At 39.2% G+C, this 15,479-nt stretch overlaps 1 protein-coding gene across 1 annotated transcript; it reads right to left on the bottom strand.

The window, feature by feature from the left end:
• Nucleotides 1-442: 442 nt before the first annotated feature.
• On the bottom strand, nt 443-11,253 carry FBXO30 (F-box protein 30). Its single transcript, XM_010291738.1, has 3 exons — nt 11,146-11,253; nt 1,509-3,603; nt 443-646 (listed from the first exon to the last, which is right to left on the bottom strand). Exons 2-3 carry the CDS (start codon nt 3,585-3,587, stop codon nt 443-445), a joined length of 2,283 nt encoding a protein of 760 aa, XP_010290040.1. The 5' UTR covers nt 3,588-3,603; nt 11,146-11,253.
• Nucleotides 11,254-15,479: the final 4,226 nt, after the last annotated feature.

The following is a 15,479-nucleotide window of genomic DNA, read 5'->3' as shown; positions in this document are numbered from 1 at the left end:
TTTGGATTATAATTTGTTAAAAAAAATAGACCAAATACAGAAAGTACATTTGGTCAGGAATTTGTCTCACTACATTTCAGTGTTTCCTATCTAAATGTGCATACCATTTAGAGGCCATTTTTGAAATGTTATCAGTCAACAGCAACATGGGCACCAGTGAATCAGAAAACACACCTTAGGATTCTGTTCTTAAATTATATAAGTTAGATAAAACTACCCTGTCCAGCAAGTTCCGAATTTTTCAAATGTTAAGGCAACTTTCATTACTTTCCAGCTAAACAGTATTACAAAAAAAATTAAATGTCACTTCAAACCTTATATACACAGTGACAGAGTAGATTTAGCTAGAAAGTATCTTTAGTACATTAATAAAGTGTCATGTAATATTACCGAGGTTATATCAGGTGCTTGAGTGTATGTGCAATTGGAGTGGTTGCAATATTTAAAGTACTGGTTTCAAAACAGAGCGCAGTGAACGTCCTTCTTTAGTGAGTTCTCGTGTTACACACATACATGGCAGCGGAACAGCCTCCTCTCTTCTCTCTACAGCATTATAGCTACATTTCTTCAAGTGGTCAGCCATGCTTACGATGTCAGCAAACTTCCACTCATTCACAGTACAGAAGGCTGTACTGAAGCGCCAAACCTAGAAAATAAGCTATACTTAGGCTCCAAATGTTTTAAGATACCTGAACTCAGAGCAGGAAATTAAATATTTGTGCTGTAATACTTTCAGGCAATGTTTTGCAGCTACTATAAATCATACTAAAAATCAACATGACAAAAGCATACAATGTTGTATTTTGTATAGCCAGTCCCAGGCTGATCCAGTTTCCAAGTCAACCCTGAACCCTGGGAGGAAAGGCAGGCAATACTTTTTGCATCTACAAAGTAGATGCAATCAGAAGTTAAATGATGAAATATTGCATGACCAGTCACAATGATCCATTTCTGAAGTGACTGACTTCTGCAATTCCAAATGATTGCTGCAGATACTCTGCAGTTCAGAGGTGGAGGAGTGAATGGTGAAAACTGTAATATATAAAGGTCATCCAAAGGTTTTACGAACTATTTACATACTTAAGGCACTCAATATCATGCCAATGGATAGGATCTCAACAGATGAGCAAAAATTAAAATTGCTGTAAACAGTATAAAGGCAAGAAAAGCAAATTTTGTAGGCAACTTTCCCACTTCCATGGAATATTGATATTCAAGAAAATAATGAAGTAATCATTTATTATTTTAAAATCTTGGGTAAATCAAAGGTTAATTTATTTACACCAAGTAAAAACTAGACAGGTACTACTTTAACTTTACTTCAAGTGTGAAGAAGACTGAACCAACCCTATAGAATTGTTGTTCTATATAACAATCTGTTTCTTAAAGGGCTATTATATCAAAAAACAGTAATGACAACAGTGATCAAGGAAAATATTAAGGGAAAAAGCAGAGACATGACCGATTTAATACTTTCTCTTTCAGCTTCAAAATAGAAAATAACTTACCTTTTCTTTTATCTGCCAAGAAGAGCTTCCATCTGGGTACTTTATCTTCTCCCAAAGCAGTATCACCATTCCACGTGCCTGAAGCAAGCTTCCACACACATCTCTCATTAAACGTGACACTCTTGAAAGTTGACATAAACTAAAGCCATCTAGAAAACTAGCAATGTGCTGCAGAACCTCAAAAGGCAGACTACTCAGATGGTCATTATGTAGTCCAATTAAGCAGCTTTTTGCTGGTTCTACTAATACTGTGGATATACAAGGCTGAACTCCAAATGACCGTAAGTGGCGGTCATGAATAATTTTTGCCCCTTGTGTTGAAGGACAAAACCTTCGTTGAGAATATGTACACCCATAATAGGCCAAAGGACACCTCTGCTCCATCCAGCCATTAAGGCCAGCATGAATATCACCATGCACATTCTTAAAATGTGATGAAAATTCATTCCTCCTAAACAACTGTCCACAAACAAATGTAAACATTGAACGCTGTTTTGTTTGGTATCTAGCCACATATTCCAGTACCAAATCCAGTCCAAGGGTCTGGAATGGACTGGGATTTGAAAGCTGTGGGTTGGCATGATCACATGCAGAAGCTGAAGCTATTTCCCCCACCATTGTATTTGTGGCCAATATAGCAGATGGGAGAGAAAATGTTTGGGTCCCAAAGTCAACGTGATACACATCGACAGTGCGACTTTCTGATATTCCCCTACCGCCCGGAGAGTCTCCTAGGCAAAACAACAGAGCTGCAGTGATTAGATCAATCCCCTGAAGACCCATAGGATCTTCTGTTATCTCCAAATCTGACGTATCAACAGCTTTGTCTTCTTTTGGTGTAGACCAATAGTGGTTAACAAGGAATTTGTATGATCGATGCCGTAAAAGTGAAAATGCATCTACGTTTCTCAATCTGTCCTGCTCCACTTGTCTCTCTAACATTTCTTCTTCATTAGCATTATGGGGAAGTAGTACATGATTAACATTGCCATTAACTAAGTGATCAGCTGATATTACTTCTTTAAGTTGTGCTGTTACAGGGAAGGAGCTGCAAGACTCTAATGCTTCATCATCATGAGATGCAGTACATTCACCATTTGCTACACTGGATGGTTTTGAATTAGATACACCAAGATCTTCATTGTGGTCCAACACCTTTGAACATTCATTTTCTACATGAAAGCCATTACACAAAAGTGAGGAGTTAGTGAAGTTTAGATTTAAGTCATGTTTTTGCACTACATCATAACAAATAACACTAGAACCATTTTGCTCCATTTGGGAATTTTGACTCAGGCTATCAAAGTTAATTCCCCCAACTGCTCCTACATTATCTTCATCTGAATATTCATGGTCAGACTTTTTATCCTGAATAATGCCATTAGAAGCTTGTTCTTTAATCTCAGTATCTTCTTTCATTTCACGTGGTGAAATGCAGAGCCTTGAACTTAACATATTAATGTCCCTTGTAGCAGTGTTCAGGATATCCAGAGCAGCAGCTAAACTCCTTGTTGTTTCTACAGTAGCTTGATAAAGTGCACCATAGGACTCTTCATCTACAGGCATCAAACCATTTGAATGCACTGTGTCTGGGGCACTCGATTTGACAGAGGTTTGCTCTCTAGATTCTGGTATTTGATCACCTCCTTTTGACATCATAGTTGCTACTTTAAGTGATTCTAGTAACATGCGCTGGTCTTGAAGGGCTAAAGCCATATCTAGCTGTTCCACTTCATCAACATCTTTACTCAGATTTTCATAAGATTTTCGGTCTGCATAACTGACTGGCCATCTATTCCACTCCATGGTACAACATACCACACTTGCAGGACAAACTTCTAGATGATCAGCAATTTTATTTCTGGCTACTATGAAGGGACATCCAAAGCCGCTATTCAAACAAGGCACTCTTTCAAGTGGACATAACATGCGATGTTCCTCAGCTTTACACGAGTGAAAAACTGCTCCACAAACCAGCGGGCAGCCAATCAAATCACAGGAAATGCCAGGCTCTGGTCTCGTCATACAACGACGGCTGACACAGTTCACACAGTGTAAATGTTGTTGATGTTCCTCCATGACTGTAAATCCAATTCTGAGTGAAGAGAAAGGAGACAAAATCACAGAATATTAACTCAATATTGTTAATATTTACTAACAGTTATTTGCAGTTTCGCATCCTCTACATGTAACAAATGTATCTTAACACAGCGTGAACTGATCAGTAACCATTTTAAGAGAACAAGTATGTGACATTTTATCTCAAAGAAATGGTGTTTAGAAGCTCACCTGAAAATTAAAGATACATAAAGATACATAAAGATTTGCATCAGAGTTCAAGACATAGTCTATGCATTTATTCACCATGTGTAATATATGCAACTTAGATAAAAATGTTGTATAATCCTTCCCTCTGGAACAGCTCTCTTCCCCTGCCCACTGCAAATAGATGATTCAACGAAAAACAAAGCACGATTGTTGACTATGGCCTACTACCTAAAATCATAAACCATACAACTCTACAGAGTAGGGAGATGAAATAAAGGAAGCCAGATTCATCCTCATCTCCAGTTCTCTAAATGAAACAGCAGCGACCTATTCCCTGGGCTGCTTACTACCACCTGAGCTTCTGACACCCTGTTCATGCAGTTCTGTTTAAGGCAATCTACACCCCTCAGCATGTATCTCAATCCCTGTCATGTCCCATTCTCCCTGCCTCCATGCTTCTGACAGACAGCAGTCCTTTACAACAGCTCTTCACTCTTATTTTTTTTCCCTCATCTAAAGCCTAGAGCTCCTCCCTTATTTTTACAGTAATTGTTGCATTAGATTAGCAATTATACTACACATTGTCAGTCCTTTTATTTAATTGAAAAATTTTACACAAAACTTTACTACCCAACATGGTCCTATCTATAGTTCCAGTTCAACCCACAAAAGGTAATTTTTTAAATGCATCCTATGGCCTTCATGATTACAATACCAGCAGTTCAAAGTGTAAGCATAACACAACTTTACATAACAAGGCCAAACAGCAATAAAAATCCAAATAAAAGGCATTGCATAAGCTGTTATAACAAATTTACACAAAGAATTCAATTCTTTGAAAAAAAGAAGAGTGTAAACATCTTTGTACCATACTTCAAGATGCTCTGGAACTGCTCACTAGCTGGACCGCAGGCCCATGCAAGTGACCGAGCTCTCGCCTGCTCTAACAAACTCCCTCTCCTAAGTGATACCACTAGGGATTACAGTTGAGGTATCAGAGAATGACTTGCACAGAGCCCCATCTCAAAATTCTGTGTCAAAAATACGTTACTCAGTTCCATCTTTTCTTCATACCCCACCATCCAGCAATTTTCTTGAAAAATAAAATGCTTAGAGAATTTAAGATTAACAGAAACGGTGCCTTATTTTATTCTGCTAGCTAACAAGTGCTCTCATGCATTGTCTGCAGACTAAACACTTCCGTTTTAATGCATTAAAACTTCTTAAATTAATACTCTAAACTGTAAAAATAAAAGTATTATTCCTTTTGTGCAAACTGAAGGTAAAAGGAAACAAAACAGCCTTTTAGACACTCCAGTTTAAATTATTTAAGCATTTAAATAGAAATCTATGTGATATTTTATTCACTTCTATTCCTTTAATGCTTTGAAATTCATGCCAACTTCAAGTAGCAATCAGTCCTCATCCCCCCATCCGTCGTAGTTTGGATAACTCAAATATTTTAGCCACCCACTCTTCTGAACACTTCTTACAAAGAAGTGTATGTGTTACACTTAGCAGGCAAAACACAGATGAATTTTCCTCACCATACCTTAGTACTTATATACTGAGTTACAAGTAAGTTTTGAATAAATTGTCAAGCGTATCAGTCGCTGAACTCGGTGACTGACTTGATAAACATTTTAGCAAACCTTTCCGGCACACAACCTGCTTTCAACTTGCATATTAAGTCAGACACCATCTACTGCAAAGAGCTGAAACATGTTCAGTAAAAGAACAAAAAAGAGAAAATTATTTTACTTCTCTGAGATATTTTTAGTTCATCTGGCAAAGCCCTCTCTAAGTAATACCTGCCAAATACAGCAGCCTACCTGTTGCTAGACCAAAGAAAATTTCAGAGTTTTGCATCAATACTGAAACCAAACTCTAGTCTTCCTCGAGTCAACAGGTGAGCAGAGATCAAAAGGAAGCTCTCGGGTTATACATGTATTTTAAAGCATTTAACACAAAATGGAAACAGCCCTGAAAAAGACAATTAATTGCTAGTTTGTAACGACAGAGCCCTCAAAAAGCCCAGCCCTTGGTTCATGTATCTAAACACAGTCCTGCTCCCATAAAACATGCAGTCTGGTAGCAGTAAGGCTTAACTTAATCAGTTACCCACAATTATGTTTAAAAGAAAATAAACACATTGTTTACCTACTTTGCAAAAAGCTATGCATTCTGCTCACTTTAAGATGGCCAGAAGCGAGCCACTTCTAGCGCAGAGGGCAGGTGTGATAGCTAGCACACTATAGCTGCTATGCTAGCTCTGTTCTATCACCTCTAGGCCAAAAATGGCCCACATGCCGACAGCTCAGAACGCAGTCAAACTGAGCTCGTGTTTGCTTGCACCATTTGTGTAAACATACCCTAAATTAGTCAACCATCATTAAATACTATCTTTAAATAGCCTATGTGAGCTTGCACAGGAGAACATTCTATCAAGACAGTAAAACATCCTCCTCCCTAGTACACTATCTTGGTCTTTACAAGTCGGATTGTGAAACCCGAGTTCCATGATGGCACTGGCTTTTCTCAGGCTCTTGGACTCCTTTCACACATAAGATAATATTTAATCACAACGATTTCATACTAGCAGATGAAATTTTGAAGTGTGTAAGAAGGAGACAAAACCTGGTGAAAACATCAAATAGCACTAACATACAGTATATGAAAGCCAGAGTAGACACTAAAATACCATGTTTTACTAATAGGTAGATGCTAATTTACTTCTGTAACAGATGTTTGCAACTGTTTTTATAAAGAAGCATGTGATGCTTCTTTATAAAGAAGCATGTGATCAACTGAATAGCTGAAGTAACCTATTCTTTCAGTTTCTGTAAATTAGTATTTTACTGGTCACTAAAAAGTTTGATATTGGTTGCCATTTCTCTTAAAATTTAAATCCTTTAGCTCCTTAACTAAATATATAATTTAAAATCTCTTTGAACATCAGTAAACCATCAGCAGGACATTCACTAAAATTCTGTGTCCTGCTTACAATCCTTAACTTCACAGCACCTGCTGCAGAACTTCAATTTAGTCAGAATGTCACATTTTATTTATAGCTTACTACAAAGTCCTTTTACATATATTAAATGTCCTTTTCCTGCATTTTTAATTTTGGGCTTCAAACTCAACAACTGTTTCAGGCAGTCATGAGTTCCTGGACTGCTTAAACTAGTTAAGACTTTTGAAATACTTAAATTATCAAATTGCAAAGTTAGTCCAAGGTAAAAAAAGAAAACAAATTACCCTATCAAACTGGTGAAATAATGGCTAAGACCTCAGGAACTAGCATATTCATTAATCAACAAATGGTCACAACTCCATTTTGTAAGCTAACCTCATGAACCACAGAACTTAGCACCTCTGATTTGTTGACTAAGAGCATCCACATATGGATCTTTTCCTTTGAAGAATCAGAACCAATATATCACCAGAACTACACTGAGAACAAGAACCGTCCTCTTCCCAAACACTGCCTTTCAAAGGAAAAAACTGCTGGGTGAAGGGGAGATGAAGAAAATTCTTGCTTGAGGTAACAAGGTGCTTTCAGTTACTCTAACTGGTTGGGTGGCCAAGCTCAGAGAGTCATGGTGAATGGTGTTAAATCCAGCTGGCGGCCGGTCACAAGTGGTGTTCCCAGGGCTCGGTTCTGGGGCCGGTCTTGTTCAATATCTTTATTGATGATCTGGATGAGGGGATCGAGTGCTCCCTCAGTAAGTTTGCAGATGACACCAAGTTGGGTGGGAGTGTTGATCTGCTGGAGGGTAGGAGGGCTCTGCAGAGGGATCTGGACAGGCTGGATCGATGGGCCAAGGCCAACTGTATGAGGTTTAATAAGGCCAAGTGCCGGATCCTGCACTTCGGTCACAACAACCCCCTGCAATGCTACAGGCTTGGGGAGGAGTGGCTGGAGAGCTCCCAGTGGAAAAGGACCTGGGGGTGCTGGTTGACAGCCGGCTGAGTATGCGCTGATAGTGTGCCCAGGTGCCCAAGAAGGCCAACAGCGTCCTGGCCTGTATCAGAACCAGTGTGGCCAGGAGGAGTAGGGAAGTGATTGTGCCCCTGTACTCGGCACTGGTGAGGCTGCACCTTGAATCCTGTGTTCAGCTTTGGGCCCTTCACTACAAGGAGGACACTGAGGTGCTGGAGCGTGTCCAAAGAAGGGCAACGAAGCTGGTGAGGGGTCTGGAGCATAAGTCTTACGAGGAGCGGCTGAGGGAGCTGGGGTTGTTCAGTCTGGAGAAGAGGAGGCTGACGGGAGACCTTATTGCTCTCTACAACTACCTGAAAGGAGGCTGTGGCAAGGTGGGTGTTGGTCTCTTCTCCCAACTAACTAGTGGTAGGACGAGAGGAAATGGCCTCAAGTTGCGTCAGGGGAGGGTTAGATTAGATATGAGGAAAATTTTCTTTACTAAGAGAGTGGTCAAGCATTGGAACAGGCTGCCCAGGGAGGTGGTGGAGTCACCATCACTGGAAGTGTTCAAAAAACGTGTAGACGTGGCACTTCAGGACATAGTTTAGTGGGCATGGTGGTGCTGGGTTGATGGCTGGACTTGATGATCTTAAAGATCTTTTCCAACCCTAATGATTCTGTGATTCTTTAATACAGCAAATTGAAAGAGGTATCAAAGAGTGTCATTGCTGATCTGAAGAAAAATACATGTCATTAAGACATGTACCAATAATATTTACAGCGTTTATACCCCACTTGTTCCTTGCCACAATTTGGTGAGAAGATCAATGACTATAGCAAGAATGAACAGCTGTCCTTTTCTCATAGTGTAGTGTCAGCAACTAGCTTCAGTTCATATGAGATGCCCAAGTACACACACTTGACTGTTACTAGCAGAGAAACCTAAAAATACATCCCGTTCCAGTGAGGTGACCACTGCTCTCAGAATTTGTGCAATCACTTGATGTTATTGTACATACTATACAGTCATCTGACCAAATCAGCCAGGACATGCCTTGAAAATCTGTCATAATTAAAAGGATTAAAATTCCAGCTGCTACAGCCACATGATTTTCAGTTGCTGTTGTAACACAAACATTAAAATAGCATAATAAGGGTTTCAAACAGTCACCACACAATACTTCAGCTGCAAGTGAAAGCTCTCACTTTCTTCTATGCCACAAAGTATAAAGAGCTGTACTTAGTATTATCAAACCCAAAGTCTACTTACTTACTCTCCCCTACATGATTTCTTGGTGCCACTAAGATAGGAAATCACAGCAGCTATTACCGCTACTGGAACCTTCCATTATTCAGCTACCTTTCATTCACCAAACCTATACAGCACAACTATCTTTGAGACTCTTCTCTCTATCAAATTCGACTAAATAGGCCAGCAGGTTCTTAAATTACTGGTTCAAGGAAGTAGAAGAATAGAAATACACAAGCAGTACAGGTTTAAACTCCCAGGAGCATCTAAATCCACCCACAAGCAGCCAAATATATGCAAACCATTCTAAAAAATTCCCTTTTGCTGTGGAGATTGTAGAGCAGACTGGCATATTTCTGAATCTTCCAGCTTTAACCCCAGTCTCTGGCTAAAAGAGTGGTTAACAAGTCTGATAAGATGCAGAAACTTTCAGGGAAGAAATGGCCAAGTGAGAGAGAGATTTAAGTGATAGGTGGGTAAAAAAAAAATAGTAAGGAAAAATAGGGCAAGAGTGGTATCATTTAAGAAAAAAAAAAACCACACATTTAGAATATTCTGCCAAAATAGAATTGGCAGTACTAGAGATAATTATTGAACAAGCTGTTTTATTTTTCTATATTCTACTGTGCATGGGAAAATAACTACCATTCACCTTGACTCACAGCTTTAACCAAGCTTTGCAGTCTCCTGCAAGGTAAGCTTTTCTTGTCTTACCACTGCTCTCCTGCACAAAAAATATAAAAAATTTTGTATGCAAAGCCCAACACTTCAGTCTATTACTACAATAGCATGGCTGCATTAACTTTCTCTCTTATGCGTGTTATGCTCCCTTTTTGGGTTTGGGGGTGGTGGTGTTTTGGTTGGCTGGTTTGAGTTCTGTTTAACAGCTTTCAAGTAACCGATGAAAAACAAGAACTGGAGGTTCAGAAAGATGTCTTTGACACCATTTCAACTGGAGAATGGCAAATGCCACCACTAGTTGGCACTCCTGCTTGAGGTGAGCCACAAAAGGCAGCTCTAACTCTACTCCTCAAGACTCCACAAAGTCTAAGGTTAAATAGCCCCATCCTGAGGCTTCTCCAAAGCCAGTGCAGCCACTGTCCTCATATTAGGGAGCCAGGTACCTCAAATCCTGCTTAAATGTCTCTCCGTAGCATTGGGAAGGCAGGAAACGGGGACATACAAAGTTAATCTAATGCTACGCTAACTTCCAACTACTCTTTAAAATGGTAAATTCAAAAGAACAAACAACATTACAAACTGCTAGTTATTAACATGAAATAACAGGACTAAGAGGTGACAAATTTAAGGGTATGTGCTTTAGCTGCACAGGTAGTAGAGTAGCACACGTGGCCATATTTTAATACCTTACATACTAGGCAATTCTTTTTTTATACTATTTTTTCTGATTTCAAAGAGAAGTTCCTGACAGGATCTTTATGAAGCCTTGTATTTCTTCAAAACTAGTTTACTAGATAAAACTAGAAAGATTCTAGCATTGAAGGAATATGTACTAACTGCTTTTTGAAGCATAAATTAAAGTTATCCATCTACCTCAAAAACAAAGCAGACCAAAAAAAAAGAAACATATAAGTACAGCAAAAATACTGAGTATTAGAATTATACGGAAGTGCAACTTTTTTATGTCAACCTTGTAGAAAAAAGCTTTTCCATGTCTACACCTGCCCCAAACATCCTATTACAGGAGCTGACCTGTATTTTGCATTCTTTTGAGTAACACTTTTAGGAGTTCCTTTCTCCCCAGTGGCAAAACATCTTCCATTCAGAGAATTCCGTGAGATATTTCCTCCCAAATAATTTCAGGGAGAAAAAAAAAAGAATTCAAGGGGAAAAAGACCCAAAGCAAAACACTGCTTTGACTGAAGTGGACCTTCCGCTCATGCCCCATCTGTCTCGCTTTCTTCAATTTTAGAATAGAAGCTCTGATGAAATGATAGAACACTGTCTTCTATCACTGTTAAACTCTACGAGTGTTAAAAATCAAAACAAAAACTACTGGGCTTTTCCTTAGAGTACTTTTGTGACAGATCTGCCATGCATTCTTGTCTCCTTGACACATTCCCCAAAGAAGAAACCCAGAGTCCTTAATGTGCCTTTGGCCACACACTGACACAGGACAAACACACCAGGAACATCTACACTTGCTGCATGGCTCAGGCACAAAAGCACTCTACCTGTTGAGACGGTGACAGAGAATAATCAGCTAGAGAGCCAGCAGATTTCATGTGTAAAGCACTTCTGAACTTGAACTCAGTGCAACTCCTCGATTGCTGCGGACTCTGCAAGAAATGAGATCAGAAGTAAAGTTTCATTTCAGGTGTACAGATTGCTTTCCATATGTACAGTCCTCTGAAAAGGTCATGTGCTTACACTACCTGGAGCTACAAATGTTGAAATATTTTGCAGATTTTATAGAAAAATAAACAAGTTTTTAACAGACTTGGCAAGCACAATCTAAGTTCTGTCATTTTAGCTTATTGCCAGCTGTTAGTCAAACTAAATGGCTACTTATCTAGATTTAAAGCTAGAAGAGATTATTAAAAGTTATTATTCTGACCTACTTCACTTAATTGTTTGGTTTGGCCCACCAGGAACAACTTAAGAAAAAGACCAAACTTGAATTAAAGATTGCAACAGCTGGAGAACTAAAACAAATAAATAAATATATTTAAAGTTTGATTCTTTAAATTCTGCATTCTAGTCTAGTTAAAATTTGTCCAGCTTCAGTCTTCAGACATAAGAACATATTAAGCAGTTGCTTAACATTAAAAAGCTCTTTACTATAATAAGCTGCTTCTTCCATGTGCTCATATTCATAGATTATCACTAAAACTTAACAGAGGTGGAACCGAGGTGTTACACCCAAAGGAACAAAGGATATTGTCTTACAAATCCTTCAGAAGAAAAGAAAATAAGCCTTTTCTCAGAAATCAGAAACAGAACTACTGGAAAAAATAATGCATTCTACATTACAGTAGGTAGTTTTAGCCACCCAAAAGAAGCCAAAAATAAATCCTTCTTCTTACATAATATTTTAATTCACACATGTTGCCGCAGAATTCCTGACCTCTGTATATTTACAGAGATCAGGCCAAAAATCTTGTTAATGTACTGTTTCAGGTCTTACTACACAAGTTTAACCAGTTCCCATAGCAAAATAGGAAAACAACTTTGAAGTAAATGGAACATGAACACAACTGCGCTCCAAAATCCCAGACTGAAAGGCTGATGTTATGTACTCTGTACATATAAGGTCATTTTTTCTATTAAAAGTACACCCTTGGTAGTAGAAGATGGCCTGACCACTGCACAGCAAAAGTAGATACTACACCAAAAGAATTTAAGACCCCTCCACCCCCCACTGCACCAGATAATACTAATGTAGAAAAGACAGAATTTGTCCTAAAATATTTTGAAAAATTAGAAGAAAAAGAATAGCAGAACAAGAACAGAGACAGTGTTAACAACTTTAACCTATTCTATTTTCAGGTATTTCACTTTCCTATCAAATGAAAGATGTTTTTTGCAGGACCTGTTAGGCTTTTTCCCCTTCCAAGCTGCTTGGTTTTAAAAATCAATGGAACTAGTAAAAAAGATCCACAAAAACGCCACCTATTTTCCAAACAAAAACTCACCTATCTCAAATAGTTGATGACAGGAAGCTGGGAATATATCTCATAATGAGCATGTTATACCAGCTCTTTCAATGTGGTTTTTAACTTGAACGAAAAATTGGAAAACACAAAAGATCTGCGCTACACTTTTGTGCAGGGTTTTAGAACGTATAATGAGTCATCAATTTCTGATCTCTAATATCATTTAGACTGCATTTTCCAAATGTCAACAGGCTTGATGCTATTACTTTTTCCTCAAAGACTCCAACTGAACGTTCCCATCGAAACACATTCTGTAGCTGATGACAATAGTGACTCAGCTAAAACAAGGTTTTGTAAGAGCATTACAGCTATGTCAATAAAGCACAATCTTAAAAAGATCCTATTTGCAATGAATCTGTCACTCCAACAAATTACTCTGTCCCATAGGACTTTTGGAAAACTACAGTTTCTACTAGAGATGCTTCTAAACAGACAAATAAATACAAAACTTAAACTTCAACAAAGTAAACACCACCCACCTTCCAGCACCTGTGTAACAAAGTCTGAACCAGATTTCACTACTCAACCATTAACCTGAACCACTACCTTAGGTTTTATATGAAAAGCTGCAACTATGCCAATTAGAATTTTACCTCAACACGCCTCTTGTTCTCATGCTTTAAGTTTAAACCTATCAGGTTTTCATCATGATTTCACATTAAGAGCTTAGATCAACATTTGGCATTTGGTAAACAACAGCACAGTCTACTCAACAATTAGATGTTCTACAGACTGTAAGGTTTGCAGGGTATTTTAGATTCAAGTAGCATTAACAATAAAATTAAAACAAGACATCAAGCGTCACCTCAAAAACTATTACAAACAGTAGTCTGCAAAGTCAGTCAGAGTCTAGAGCTCCCCTCTGACTTCTCTTGGCCTGTTTTAGACCAGTTTATATTACAAGACTTTCTCAGTCTTTTGCCTTCATTCAGTATTGAGACTAGATAGTGCCCAGACACTTAGGACAGCTTACATAGGATTTCTCTGTAACCCTCACTTAATAGTGTAACTGCTTGTTTATTTGTGGTCTGTTCAGGAATACTTACTCCTTATACAATCTAACCATCTCACCAACAAATACTGGAGTTATCTTTATTCTTATTGTGCGCATAAGGAAACTGAAAGAGAACTGTCACCAGTACAATGACCACTAGATAAATGATTCCCTGCTCCCATCTCTATACCACTGGAGCTCACCGCCAGAGGAAAACAGCATTTGCCTCATTTGAGACAGAGCTCACCAAAGAAATAGGTCTATCAATACGAAGGAAATTTTATTTGTTATTTTTAGTTCAATTGGACTGAATACAAAGCATGAAATCCACAGCAGCTACAGGAGCTCACTTGAAGACTAACAGCCATATGCTTTTTTCTTCACAAAGGTACTTATAAGACACTCTTTAGGACCTAGGTCAAAAAGTCGGTTGTCCAAAAAACATGCAGAAATCTTGCCCAGAAAGTTTCCAACCCAATATTGGTAGTTAAACTCAGCACTTATTTTGCCCATTACACTTCTAAGATCAAAGCAGGAGGCAAGGAAAACACAATCCAAATTTAAAAAGTTAACTGAGTAAAAGAATAATTTAGTACAAAAGAAAGAACATTTAAGAAGCAAAGTAAAAACGCTGGTTTTGCACAGCCTTTGCCCATTCTGCTGTGATTCTGCTGTTCTCTAATGCCTTCTAACTTTAGCAAAGAATGAGCGAGAGACCCCACAAAAAGTCTCAGCTTGCAATACAACCCCAGTTCACCCTTTGAATCTTTTTCTTCTCTGGATGAAAGCTGACCACTATGAAGAAATTATGCACAGATATTTACATGCATATAAAGTGGAAGGCAGATTAAAGTTGACAGCGTATTTTTCAGTCTTCCAAGTATTTAACTTGCTCACCAATCAAAGTTCTTTTAATACTATTTTTGTACTTTTGGGAGAAGGGTGGAGAGAAGAATATCATAAATAAGCGTAATTAACATCCTCATCAGCAGGGATGCATGAACCTTAACCCTCCAGATCACAGCACAAGTTAAGGTGTATGACATTAACACGCAGCAGAAGGCAGCAGCTGTCCAGGGAAAGGACTTAACCATCAAGTGCTACACAGCAATTCTAGAGAAAGCAGAGGGAGATCTCTTGCCTGAAGTGCTAGCACAAGCAAGGTGAACTGTTGCTACAACTGCACAGACCTGGTTTTGGATTAGTATGCTAACACACACTTACTTTGGCATATTAACAACATAATCAGCAAAAGGGAAACAAGGATTATGAAAAGCTCCTCAGCCAAGTCCAAGTAGAACTCTACAGAACAAAAGCAAGCCGTCTCTCCAGCCCACAGTTTTTTTCTCTTGGAGAATTCAGGAGATCTGCTGCAAACAACAGTGGTGCTAGAACTTTCGGAAGTGAGGCCAAACGACTGCTTCAACGTGCGTGCAGTTCGACAAGCTGCTGTCATCTCCCTGTACACTGCCGATTGACAACCTGTGGGGTCACAGGAGTACAGCTACGCAACCTTGTTTGCCTTCATAAAGGAGAAAAAAATAAAGGTTCCAATGCACGTCAAGAACAGCCGTCAAAAAGGGATTGAGATAAGAGACAAACCGCCACCTCTTGCAAGATCTGAGCACAACTACTCGAAACACAGGAACGCGGGGGATTAGAGAAGGATTTCAGCAATACCTCTGGATTACTGGCGCTCTGCCCCTCTCCTTCCATGCAGAGCGGGGCCTCTCCGGCTGCAGTCTCGACAGCACCAGGCCGACCCCGGCCCTAGCCCTCCCCACATGCTATCGCGACACGCCGGAGAGGGCCAGCAGCGCGCCGGGGCAGGAGGAAGCGGCAGCGGTAGGGCTCGCGC

The sequence above is a fragment of the Phaethon lepturus genome, unplaced genomic scaffold, assembly GCF_000687285.1.
Source record: "Phaethon lepturus isolate BGI_N335 unplaced genomic scaffold, ASM68728v1 scaffold13857, whole genome shotgun sequence".
Lineage (NCBI taxonomy): Eukaryota > Metazoa > Chordata > Aves > Phaethontiformes > Phaethontidae > Phaethon > Phaethon lepturus.
Note: the sequence above shows the minus strand (reverse complement) of the source record. Positions and strands in the feature narration are given on the sequence as shown.